Below are 14190 nucleotides of genomic sequence, written 5' to 3'. Positions count from 1 at the left end.
TTCCATAATATCAGCAAGTTTCCTGAGGTCTCCCCAGCCATGCTGCACTTTAAGTCAATTAAGCCTCTTTCCTTTATAAATTACCCAGTCTCTGGCAGTTCTTTATAGCAGTATGGGAACGGACTAATACAATACTTGACATAGAGCTGACATTCAATAACTATTTGTTAAGGAGACTACCTGAATGAATGAACATCATACACTGAATTAATCATTTGGGCAAATATCCAAGCAGAGACTAAGAAGAGTCTGGGAGCAGGTGAAGATAAAGGAAGGTATTCAACATCTGAAAGGATTGGCGGAAGTCATTCAGGACAGGATCATATCTAACAGACTGAATCTTTCATAGGTAGAAAATCACAGAAACAGACAATTCTGAAACCTAACGTCAAGAGCAAAACTTCAAGCATACTAGGACTATTGAATTATTTCCAGATAACATACATGAATCAGTTAATAACCAATTCCTTAGGTTAATCAATTTGAATATTGCATTAACTCTTTTATAAGATAGTAAGTTTTAGTTTTGTAGTTTACAGATATGAGCCAATCAAAATCCTGAAATATATAATCTGGAAATTTATCATTACAAATGTTAAATCCTGAAAATATGATTCTGCAAAAAAATTTTAAAATATGTTTTAAAGATATTTGTTTTTATTTTTAAAGAAATATTTATTTAAGAAATGCGTTAAAACCTACAGAACACGTTATAAGCTACTTTAAGCAATAAAACATAATAACACATTTTTTTTGCAAGCATAAACACTAAGATGTACTAACAACAGTTGCACAGGTACAACAGTTATAAGAAGATGAACCATATTCATAAGGAAATAAGTTAAAAAGCAAAGTGTATAAATGCATGCCAATATGGTTGGGAATTGTGTGCACCCAAGTTTATAACTTTGGTGTTTGAAATACTACAACAGACAACATAAGTCTTTTGGCAAGATCGATAAAAAACTGTTATGAATCACCACCACATATGCAGTCACCTGAAGAGCTGAGATCTTGAGAAATTTTATCTTTCACAAATATAGTTGTACAAAGTGGACATTCTTTAATTTATTGAAAAAGTTTTATCATCTTTATGTACACACCCAATGCTTACACACAAAGCGAAAGATTTTAATGCACTTTGTGGAGTCAAATTAGCAAAAATACATACAACAAATTTGATCTGAACACTCTAAAAGTCTTTAAACAATTATTCCTCCTGTATTGGAAATGATGAATGAAAATTAAATATAAAGAATTGTAAAAATTAACGCTGACTATTTAAAATCGTGGGAAAGAAGCTAAAAAACAGGAAGAATATAATACTTTGCAATATATTTAATCAGTAGATGAAAGATCTCCACAAGGAAAACTACAAAACACTAATGAAAGAAACTGTAGATGACATGAATGGAAAACCATCCCATGCTCATGGATAGGAACAATCAATATTGTTAAAATGACTATATTAACCAAAGCAATCTACAAATTCAATGAAAATCCTATCAAAATATTAATGTCATTTTTCACAAAAATTTAAAAAAAAATCCTAAAATTCATATGGAACCAGAAAGGAGTCCAAATAGCCAAAGCATTCCTAAGCAAAAAGAATAAAGCTGAAGGCATCACATTACTGACTTCAAATTATACTACAAGTAGTAAGCAAAACAGCATGATACTGGTATAAAATCAGACACATACATCAGTTGAATGAATAGAGAACCTATAAATAAAGCCACATACCTACATCCAACTGATGTTTGACAAACTTGACAAAACACACACTAGGAAAAGTTTACTCTATTGAATAAATGATGCTAGGAAAATTGGAAAGCCATATGCGGAAGAATGAAACTGGATCTCTTTCTCTCACCATATACAAAAATTAACTCAAGATAAACTAAAAACTTAAATGTGAGACCTGAAATTATAACTATAAAAATACGAGAAGAATTCCCAGGAAAATTTTTCTGGACATTTGCCTAAGCAAAGAATTCATGACCAAGACCCAAAAGCAAATGCAACAAAAACAAAAAGTAGACAAATGGGACTTAATTAAACTAAAAAGTTTCTGTACATTAAAATAAAGAATCAACAGAGCAAATAGACAACCCGTTGAATGGGAGAAAATATTTTCAAACTATGCAACTAAAAAAGGACTAATAACCAGAATCTATAAGGAACTCAAACAACTCCACAAAACAAAAAAACAAGATATAAATAGCCCCATTAAAGAGTGGGCAAAAGAAATGAACATACGTTGTGTGAAAGAGGAGATACAAATGACCAACAAGCATATGAAAAAAAGTGCTCAACATCACTAATCATCAGAGAAATGCCAATTAAAACCACAATGAGATGCCATCTTACAATAGTCAGAATGAGTATTATTAAAAAGGAAATATAAATGACAGATGTTGACAAGGATGTGGAGAAAAGGGAACACTTATACACTATTGCTGGTAATATAAATAGTACAATCTATCTGGAACACAGTATGGTGATTTCTCAAAGAACTACAAGTAGAACTACCATTTGATCCAGCAATCGCACTACTGCTTATATTCCCAAAGGAAAAAAAATCACTGTATCAAAAAGATACCCACATCCATGTGTTTATTACAACACTATTCACAATAGCAAAGATACGGAATCAAGCAGAATGTCCATGAGTGGATGACTGGACAAAGAAAGTGTGACTATATGTGTGTGTGTGTGTGTGTGTGTGTGTGTGTGTGTGTGTGTGTGTGTGTAATGGAATACTACTCAGTCATGAAAAAGAAGGAAGTTATGTCTTTTGTGTAACATGGATGGAACTGGAAACATTATCTTAAGTGAAACAACTCAGAAACAGAAAGTCAAATACTACATTTTCACACTAAGTAATGTGTATACTGACACACAGAGTAGAGTAATAGACACTGGAGACTTGGAAGGGTGAGAGGGAGTTGGTGGTGATAGGAAGGTGAGAAACTACTTAATGGGTCTAATATACACCATTTGGGTGATGGTTACACTGAAAGCACAGACTTTGCCATTAGGCAATCTATCCATGTAACAAAATGACACTTGTACCCCCTAAATCTATAAAAATAAAATAAAAAGTCCTAATGCACCTTGAATTTTTGAACAAATGAATTATAGTACTAATTATAACTTACAAGGGGGAGTCAACTAACGAGCAAGTTAGTAAATAAATAGCATATTTAATAGTGAACAGTAATGCAGAAAAGAGGGAGTGAGAAACCTGGGCATAGGGTAATTGAGTCATGATGTACAGCGGGTGCAGTTTTAGATAGAGGAATCCAGGAATGTCTCAGAGACAAAGTGACATATGAGCAAAGACTGAAAATGTAGTGAAAATTGAGGTCATGAGGATCTGACTTTTCTGTTAGGAAGAACAAGTCTGGAAATCTGTAATTGTAAGTAAATTTAGAGAAAATATTGGTTAATATCCACTTGTGACCTCACACATGGGTTTCAGTATGTGTGGGTTTCATTCTTTTGTACTGAGTTCTAATACAATAATAAGAATTGACACTGGGAATATGGAGGGAAAAATTACATCTGTTTTCATCTCATTTGGCTTTTCACATTGTATTGCATACTTCATGTATTTGAATATTGGTTTTTCAGCTTTAGCCCAAAAGACCTCTTTGGAAACGACATAGTACATTTCTGTGGAATATATTTCCTGCATTCACAAAAATATACAATAAAAAAGTAACTCAAAAATAAAAAAAAAAAAGTGACATATGAAAAAGGCCATTACATAAACTCACTGGAGAATTGGTCAGAATGGACTTGAGAGATGTTAAAAAAGAAATAAAAAAAGCACAAATGAGACTGGCTCAGAAATAGCCTGACAGAGCCCATTAATATCACTTGAAATTCATAGTTATAAAATAACAATACCAAGAAATGACAAAAAATAAAATTACAAAACAAATAACGGTTTTCTTGCTCTTTCTGATGTAAAGAGTTGGTTAATGGCTGATAACAGTTCCAATGAGAATAAGCAGTATAATGCTATAGACAAACTCTATATCTGCATAGAGTTATAAGCACATACGTGTAAAGAAAGAAAGTTATATTCACACCACAGTGTTGTAGTATCTGAAGTTTTAAAAATGCAAGTGGGCCGGGTGCAGTGGCTCATGCCTGTAATCCCAGCATTTTGGGAGGCTGAGGAGGGCAGATCACCTGAGGTCTGGAGTTCAAGATTAGCCTAGCCAACATGGTGAAACCTCGTCTCCACTAAAAATACAAAAATTAGCCAGGTGTGGTAGTGCACACCTATAATCCCAGATACTCGGGAGACTGAGGTGGGAGAATCACTTGAACCCGGGAGGCAGAGGTTGCAGTGAGCTGAGATCATGCCACTGCACTCCAGCCTGGGCGACAGAGTGAGACTCCATCAAAAAAAAAAAAAAAAAAAAAAAAAAAAAGGCAAGTGCAAGCAAATAAAGAGATGTCAATTGAAATTTATGTCTTCACTGGAAATTCTGAACATACTCTAAACCTCTTGATACAATTTACAAATTTCTCTTTTTAAAGCATGTATCCTAAGTAAGTTGTAAATATTTGGTTGCTCAATTCTCAGAAAAGGCAGGAAATTTTATCAACAACCAAAATATAAAGCTACCAGAAGAGTCATCTAAGCAGATCATCCTTCAACTTAAAGATTGGAAAAAGGCGTCCAAATAGCTCACTGTACTTTTTAATTGTTTTCATCATGCCATTCTCTAGTTACCAAGGGTATAGTATAATAGTAGGTTTGGAGGTGTGGAAAATAGGACCAGAGAGATATTGCATAGCTAAATTTTGGCCAGGTTGCATTAAAATCATCCCAATATTCAGCACATAGTCATATCTTTTAGTTTTCTTTTCCATAGTATATCCAATAAGTAAGTGAAACATCTGGTTTCATGATCTACCAAAATTAAGTCATTTCTTTCCCCTATTTATTTCAGTTTGAAACAGTACTTCAGTTGAAATCTTTGTATTGTCTTTGAGATCTAAAAATGATTGCCACTTCCTTGTTACGTAAGAGCAGTTCTTGTGGTAAACCGGCCTTAAGTTTAATTTTCTAGTTTAATTTTGTACCTTTCCATCCTACCCTAAACACATACACACACACACACACACACAGAGAGATACACATACACACACATATATGAATTGGCAACCTATATTGTTAGGCAATCAACTACACTTTATGAAAAATACTATAACAAAGGGTATTTCTTTTTCTTGTCATAATCTGTTACCATGATAATGAGATAATTTCTTATACATTTAAAATAATATTGCCAGTATTTGAGTACCCCACAGTGGTATTAGGAATATGAAACAGACACAGAAACAGGATAATTCTTTTGGAATTTTCTCTGCAGAAGAGTTAAAATCACCTTTTAAGGATTTGGGTGATTTGATGAAAATATTAGTAATTTTTACTGAAAATATTTGCTTACCTTGTTCCCTTCAGTTTTTCTCAAATAGAAGTAACTAGATATGGTGTGTGGTTTTTTTTTTTTTTTTTTTGAGACGGAGTTTTGCTCTTGTTGCCCAGGCTGGAGTGCAATAGTGTGATCTCAACTCACGGCAACATCCACCTCCCTGGTTCAAGCAATTTTCCTGCCTCAGCCTCCCGAGTAGCTGGGATTGCAGGCATGCACCACCACACCCGGCTACTTGTGTATTTTTAGTGAAGACAGGGTTTCTCTATATTGGACAGGCTGGCATCGAACTCCTGACCTCAGGTGATCTGCCCACCTCGGCCTCCCAAAATGCTGGGATTACAGGCATAAGTCACTGCGCCTGGCTAATATGTTTTTTAATTAGAAATAACTTTCAGTTGTTTTGTTTTTTTCAGAAATAAAAATAAGATTAGTGGAGGATATTTGGCTGCTAGAATGAACTGGAGTTGTAGAATGCCTATTGGAATGTTAGTGTTTTAAAACTATTCTTTCATCTGTCGTCTTCTTCTTCTTCTTCTTCTTCTTCTTCTTCTTCTTCTTCTTCTTCTTCTTCTTCTTCTTCTTCTTCTTCTGCAGTTACCATTTGGGAATAAAAAGAAAGTTTCAAAATAGGAGTTTACAATTTTATTACTATGTACGATTTCATTTGAGACATTTACAAACTATTTTTTAAGCCCTGAAAATCAGTATATTTTTCAGAAACCCTTTGCTAACTCATAATAAACTTGCAGTGTTTCTTCAGGGGCAAACTTCAGCTCAGCCCTGCTGCAGAGATGAAGTACTTTATGCAAACCCCTTCGCATATACTTGCTAAGTTTTCAAAATATTTGAGAAACCAGAAGCATGGAAGTTACAAGCAAACGTTTTTTCATTTTTTGCAATGGAGTCTTGCTCTGTTGCCCAGGCTGGAGTGCAGTGGCAAGATCTCAGCTCACTGCAACCTCTGCTTCCCAGGTTCAAGCGATTCTTCTTCCTCAGCCTCCTGAGTAGCTGGGACTACAGGGGCGCAGCACTACGCCTGGCTAATTTTTGTATTTTTAGTAGACACAGGGTTTCACCATATTGGCCAGGCTGGTTTTGAACTCCTGAACTTGTAATCTACCCGCCTTGGCCTCCCAAAGTGCTGGGATTACAGGTGTGAGCCACCACACCTGGCCACAATCCAACATTTTAGTAGCTCTAATACTTGTAGTTAGACATTTGGCTCTTAAAATATTTAGGTGAAAATATAAATTTCGTGGTCAGGAGAATGCATTATTTTAAAATTGTGTACAATTTAACTACTTTCTCTTTTTCTCTCTCTCTGGTAAAAAGGTTAACCTCTGCTAGTGATGACCAAACCTGGTAAAGATTGCAAAGTGGGAAAAATTGGTTTATAGGATCCTTATCTCTTTTAATTATAATTCCACTCTGTTCTTCTTTAGTAGTTCAGCATTTTTTCCTTAGGCATTAGTATTCTTTTTTTTTTTTTTTTTTTGAGATGGAGTCTCGCTCTGTGGCCCAGGCTGGAGTGCAGTGGCATGATCTCCGCTCACTGCAACCTGCGGTTCCCGGGTTTGAGCGATTCTTCTGCCTCAGCCTCCTGAGTAGCTGGGATTACAGGACTGCGCCACCACACCCGGCTAATTTTTGTATTTTTAGTAGAGATGGGTTTTCACCATGTTGGCCAGGCTGGTCTTGAACTCTGGACCTCAGGAGATCCGCCTGGCTTGGCAGGCATTAAGTATTCTGACCTCAGTTTTCTCCCCTCTCTTCATTTTTTCTTGAGCAAATTTCCACACCTTTTCATTCTCTCTGATCTTCTTTCTCTGCACTCTCCATTATTTTGCTTTTTCCATTTGCTAGAATGCTTATCTCAAATAATTTTGTCAATATATCTGCTTACGATGTTTTAAAATGCCATCCTGAATAGCATATTAATTATACCATTATTACATACAATGAAATAAATACTATGCATTAATAAGCTGGAGTTTTAGCATACTTAACCATTGAAAAGATTGTGATTACCCTGTTCCTTAAATTAATTAAAAATGTAATTTTATTTTTTGAAATAATACAGAATTTATACGCATGCTTAAATTAAAATTATTTCTTTTCAAATGTTCTGATTGTTTCATTTTAGGTACGTTAATTTTCAGGCTTGAATTTTTAGATTAGTTGGTTGTTCCCAGGCTTGGCCGCTGTCCTAAATTAGCTTGGCTTGCTACTGACCCAATGCTAAGCAGTTTACACATATTTGAACCTTGCAACAATCCTGTGAAGTAAGATTGTCAGCTTCAGGTTACAGATGCAGAAACTGCAGTTCAGAAAACTTAATTAACTTTCCAAATTTTCACACCTAATAAGTGGCAGTACTGTAATAAGATTCAACCTGAGACTTCATGGCTCATGATTTTAAGCTTTTCATATGCTTAATGAATCAACAGGCTCTTGGTGTCTTAATTTAAAGGCGAATAGTTTATCCTTAGGTACTGACTTGCATTTGACACTATTTACACTCAGCTCTCCGGCTGGTTCCAATACAATCTTCTAGTTCCACTAGCCTTGCTTGCTCTACCTGTACACTGAATGCTCTCCAAACCAGACCCGCTGCATTTGCTGGATTGTGTTTACACTTATGCTCTCCCTTCAGCCTGAAATGGAGCTTACAGTAACAATCTATTGTACACAATTACTTTCAAAAGAAAAAATGGTACACTGATGGGTCCAGAAAAAGTGGTTTAATCTGGAGATACCGGGGTCTAACTTTGCCTCATACAATCTTGTAATCAGTTCTCTGTTTTTAAGTTCTAAACTTCATACTTCCTTCTGAACCTTCAGAGAAACCCAGCACCTCCAAAACTTGAGACATTCCAGGTTCCTAATACTTGTAGTTAGCTCTAATACTTGTAGTTAGACATTTGGCTCTTAAAATATTTAGGTGAAAATATAAATTTCCTAAGGAGAATCCATTTTCTCCTCCACAAGTTCCTCCTCCCACTTTTAAGTCATATTCCACAGATTCATCTTCTTTCTGTTCTTTCATCTGGTTTCTTCTCTTCTCCTGTTCTCTTTATCCTTGTAGGTTTTTTTTTTTTTTTTACCATGACCACCACCCTCTTTGATTCTCTTTCAGTGGAGTTTCTTTAAGGAGAAGAATGAATGTGGCTATTCAATTTGTCATATTTTATTGGAATTCTAAGATCTTTTTTAAAAAGTAGAAGATACTCAGCCCGGAATTAAAATCGTGGACTTTGGAGTCAGATTCCCCTCCTTGTTCAAGTCATGGCACAGAGATAAAATGATCATATTTGCACAGTATGCTGGAGTGAGTGACAGGACTAGAGTTGGTTTTCCCCTAGCCCTACACCTTGAGGTGTCAGTAAATTGTATCACAGCACATCTGTAATTCAAAGCATCTAGGCTTTGAAGTATTGGGCATCCATAAAGTTTGAATCATGACTGTTTCACTTGCTAGCTGCGTGGCCTTGGGCAAGTTGATCTATCTCTATACTAGCTCCATTTGTAAACAGGTGATTATGGTTCCCACTTCTTGGTACTCTTATGAGAATTACAGGAGCTAACATTTGTTTGAAGTGCCCAGCACAATGTGAACACATACTAGGTGCAATACCTAAATCTCTCGTTCTGGAGAGGACCAAGAGGTTAAATGGCTTTGTAACTTTCTCTGGATTTAAATGGTGACTGTGTCTTTGGCCATCAGACATTACTTGATTTGAGACCTTTGGAAGGACTAAAGTAGACTGCAGATGTCAGGGAAAAGTCTAGTGCCTTGCCTCTCAGTGAAAAGGGAGGTGGTTATTTAAAGAAATATTCTCTGTTTTGCATTAGACTTACCTCTGTTCTGTTTAGCGTGTATCTCCACATTATTCTTTTCCTGCAGAATCATTTGTTTACAGCTTCTCAAATTATGATCCTTCCCAAGGTCAGGGGCATGTCACTATTTCTCACCTCAGATTTGGAAATACATATCTTTACATTTAAAACTGCAAATACTGTCACACCAAGACAGAATGGTGTTTGGCATAATATTAAGGCAAAAGATAGCATCTGAATCTCGGTAAAGCAGGAATAATAGTGGAGCTTGAAGAATGTTAAACCTAGATGGTAATATATACCATCTTTCTTTTTACATTTTCCCAGTTTCCTCTTTTGATTCATCTTTACTTATTTCCTATTTTGTTTTTTGTTTGTTTGTTTGTTTGTTTTGTTTTCTCATTAGAAAACAAGCCACAGAAACTCCAAGCAGGCAAATTAGAAGGGAGGCAATGCAACAAGTCCTATCTGCTCTCTGTCTGGATCCCATGCGGAGTCTGGTCAGCAGGTGAATCCGCATCCCAGTGGGATTACCTTCCCTGTGGCCTGTCAATCACCCCAAGAAGCACTTCCCAATTTGTTTGGCACAACCTCCTTCCACTCCTCCCACCCTCTCAGTGGTCGGGAAATCCCGGAGCAATCTCTACCCTGGAGCCGCTTGTGTTTTCAGTAACCAGGGACTGAGTTGATTTTTTAAAATAAATAAATAAATAACAATCAGGAGCCTTGCCGCAACTCACCGGGTTGCTGGTTTCTTGCAGGTCAGAGGCGATGCCACCTCCACCAACGACCTTCCAAAGATTAAACTAGCCATGTACAACTTGATGGACTGAAAATTGAGAGTTGGGCCGTTGGCCTCCTCCTAAGAGTACTTGTGTGTTGAAATCAGGAGGACGTTCTGGAGTTTGAGCGCGATTTTTCTGGGGGTTGGAAGTTCGTGCAGAGGTTTGGATTTCATGCAGCGGCGCAACTAACCTGCTGCAACTGCGCTGTGACACCACTGTCCCGGGGCCCCCACTTTAGCCTGTTGCTTCTCTGGTCGCTCCAGGTCGGTTTTTCCCGGCGACTCTAGTGTGGCTTCCAAACTTCTGGGCTCCGGGCTCACTTCGGAATTTGCCCCCGCCTCCTATTCGCTTCTCTCAGGCCCCAGGAAGTTGCAAGAGTCCCATTTGTCGCACACTCGGGGACCGCGGGTGGCCGGCGGAGATGAAACCCTCTTGGCTGCAATGTCGTAAAGTCACCGGCGCCGGGGGGCTCGGAGGGACCTTGCCTGGGTCCTCTCCGGCCCGGGGAGCCGGTGCGGCCCTCAGGGCTTTAGTGGCCCCGGGCCCGCGGGGCGGTCTCGGAGGTCGGGGCTGCAGGGCGCTGTCCTCCGGCAGTGGCAGCGAGTACAAGACCCACTTCACAGCCTCGGTGACCGACCCCGAGAGGTTCTGGGGCAAAGCTGCAGAGCAGATCAGCTGGTACAAGCCCTGGACCAAAACGCTGGAGAACAAACACTCGCCCTCTACCAGTTGGTGAGTGACTTCTGTGCCAACCCGATCCCCCATCCCTGGTAACTTTTTGGGCCCCAGAACCTCCCTGGGACCTGGAATCTGGCATTCTATAGCGAAAGAAAATTGAAACTGGAGATGTGTTCAGATCCCTCAATTCGTGTTTCATTTCAATTTCATAGTCAGTTCTCTTGCCTTCTGCTCTTGAGAGACCCTGTTACCTATTGTGAACCCAGTGTCCCGTAAACGGGGATTTACCTGACTGGCAAGGCTCTGCTTGCCACTGGGAATATTAAGAGGACTAAAACAAGGTCCTGCCTCCAGGGACCGCACAGTCTAGTAGGGGAGCTACTATGTAAACAAAGCAAGTGGTGCAATAAACTAGGGAATTATAACTAAGTATCCTCATACTGTGGGGAGGGAGGGTTGAGAAAAGACTTCAATAAAATCACACCCCAGAAGGGTTTGGAAGGATGGGTATGTCTTCTCAAAGTTGACAAGACCCTAATTATCAAAGTTCTAGAGGTGAACAACAGCTTGAAATGTGACTGAGACAGTGACTGCAAATGATTGTGGTGGCTGGAGAAGTGGGAGGGGAAGTGGCGAGTCTGGGGGCTAGGTTGGGAAGGGATTTATGTACTGTGCTAAGTAGCTTGGACCAGATCCATAGGCCTGTTGTGTATATGAAGCTGCAGTATGGGGTACCCAGAAAGAATACAGATAGATATAGGCCAGGTGATGTTAGAAGTTATGGTATTTTGTAAAGTCTTCTACCTGGAGTTGGAATTATAAGAAGTTACAAGCATTATTTTTTGTGTTACAACAAACAGAGACACATTGTAGAATAAATATCAAGCTTGCTCAGATACTGAGGGTGAGGCACAGTCAGTGATTATCTCAGAGTGTGGCTCCTTATGTGCCTGCCCGCTGGGGGTGTGATTGCTCTCATCTGCCAGCCATTAGAGAGGATGTCTCCTGTGAAAGTTTGGAAAAGGCCGGGCGCGGTGGCTCAAGCCTGTAATCCCAGCACTTTGGGAGGCCGAGACGGGCGGATCACGAGGTCAGGAGATCGAGACCATCCTGGCGAACACCGTGAAACCCCGTCTCTACTAAAAAATACAAAAAAATAGCCAGGCGAGGTGGCGGGCGCCTGTAGTCCCAGCTACTCGGGAGGCTGAGGCAGGAGAATGGCGTAAACCCGGGAGGCGGAGCTTGCAGTGAGCTGAGATCCGGCCACTGCACTCCAGCCCGGGCGACACAGCGAGACTCCATCTCAAAAAAAAAAAAAAAAAAAAAAGTTTGGAAAACACTGCTCAGCAATGAGGTGAGGGGAATGACATGGTCAGGTTTGCAGTGGACGAATGGCTCTGTGGTTAGAGCAAGAAATCTGGAATGGAGTTGGCAAGAGCCTGTTCTGTGTCTCCACCATGCCCAGTCCTCTCATAAGTGTGTGGAGATGACATGGTGTCCCCTTTAGAATCTGAGCACCTTGCCCATTCCTATCAATTATTTTTTTCAATAGTATTTGATTGGTCCTCTTTTCTGTGCCAGACAGTGAACAAGGCACTGGGTGTTCAACAATGAGTGAAACCTGGTCCTTGATTTCTAGAAGTCATAAAGATTGAAAGCATGGACTCTGAGGCCAGACTACCTGGATTTGAGTTCAGCTTCTCACAGTTACTGACTGTGTGTTCACTGTCAAGTGACTTAATCTCTGTTTCACTTTCCCGAAATGCAAATATGGAAATAAGTGGAGGCTTAACTTAGTAAGGGATGAAGATTATGTCTTTATACACTAGGCCCTATAAATGTTAGAGGAAGAACAGCTTTCTTTGTATTCTCAGACCATAATTATCTTAGGAGCAGGAAACTCTCCTAGTGTTCCTCAGATGAAAACACAGAGATTATTGCATCACTGTTTCTCAAAGTTCTATGTACAAATATCTGTCATAAAACATGGTGCTATAAATGATTTTATGTGGCCATCTCCATTAGAAAACTAATGTGCGTAGCATTCAGTTAAGAAAACACAGGTATATTCTAAATGAAAAAACAGTGAGGGCCGGACCTAAGACAGTGGCAATAGGAATGGAGGAGAAAGGACAGACTGTAGTGATCTGAGAGTGCAATCGGGGATCAGCAAAGGCCCAGGAGAGAGCCTTGGAAGTGAGTGTCAACGTACCCAGCAAGTAGAGCTTAAGACTGGGAGATTTCCTTTCCAATAACTTGCTTTCTCTTTGTAATATCTAGTTGCTTGTCTACATTTTCTAAAATTTGTATGTATAAGAAGTCTTTAATGAGAAATTTTGTGAAAGGGTCACTATATTTTTATAGATCAACATTTGATAACACTGTGTCTGAATTCTTTATCTTTTCAGTCTTGAACTCATGCCCAGAAAATCAAAGTGAAGAAGTGATAAAACTTTGACTCTATGTATTTCAGCAGTGCGATTCAATCTTACAAGAATTCTGGTTGGGCAAGCAGGGTTGGGAGGGAAGTAGACGTAGGAGACCAATCTTAAATTTCAGTTAGTCAGTAGTTTCAATTTAAATCTATGACTGCGTTGGATACCTAAGTGAAGATAGTCTTGATTGGTTAGCAATTTTCCACAAAGCCAAACTCAAGGGCAGACTGAATTTACTTTTGTTTCATTTTGTTTGGTTTTATATCCCCAAGATCTAAGGCAGAGCTGGCATATAAATTTTTAAAGTGAGAGTCAACTAACTGGATACATAGCTTTGATGATTTTTTGTTGCTATAAAACAAAACACCTCTTTGGGAGGTGATAAGTGGGTTTAGGCACAATTTGGCGTGAAGGAGCTTTACTTACTTTCTTTGAAGCTGAGATCTGGAGAAGGGAGATATTGACAGCCAAGTGCTTCAGCAAAACAAGGCGAGATTGCTATAGCTAATTGTTCTGTCCTCTGTGGAGCTGGCACATGTGTAGTCACAGTCTCTGATGCCCTTTGGCTTCCCAGAGGCAAGAGAGATTCTTGATTATAAGCTTGTCTGTTTGTTGTTCATAAGAGTAAACTCCCCTCAGAACCCTCAGGCTTATCAAAAGTCTCAGCACATAAATAGTACTGAATATTAGTTTTTGCAGTGACATAAGCTATGCAATATTTTATGCATGCAGTAATATAGACAGGGAGTAGAAATCTTTAAGGGTGATATATGGAAGGGAACTTCCATTGTAGTGAATGACTCTATTAAATGCATTTCCAGTCCTGTAATTTCTGAGACCTTCAAAAAACAAATCCAAATTACGGGTAGGTGCTTTAGGGATTTATACATAATTGCTTCTCCTTACAGTTTGGTGGTTACTCCATATTGTTAAAACCTGGCTCTTTGGGCAATAAAGTCTCTATTAGAGAGACTTCAGTGGAGAACTGCAATC

At 38.8% G+C, this 14190-nt stretch overlaps 1 protein-coding gene across 1 annotated transcript in view; it reads left to right on the top strand.

The window, feature by feature from the left end:
* The first annotated feature begins 10176 nt into the window (after window positions 1-10176).
* LOC105473292 (acyl-CoA synthetase short chain family member 3) overlaps window positions 10177-14190 on the top strand; it is a 179798-nt gene continuing 175784 nt past the window's right edge. Inside the window, exon 1 of the mRNA XM_011727032.3 lies at window positions 10177-10816. Coding sequence (XP_011725334.2) covers window positions 10506-10816 — 311 coding nt within the window. The 5' untranslated portion in view covers window positions 10177-10505. The remainder of the gene's footprint in view (window positions 10817-14190) is intronic.

Source organism: Macaca nemestrina, chromosome 10 (assembly GCF_043159975.1).
Source record: "Macaca nemestrina isolate mMacNem1 chromosome 10, mMacNem.hap1, whole genome shotgun sequence".
NCBI lineage: Eukaryota > Metazoa > Chordata > Mammalia > Primates > Cercopithecidae > Macaca > Macaca nemestrina.
Note: the sequence above shows the minus strand (reverse complement) of the source record. Positions and strands in the feature narration are given on the sequence as shown.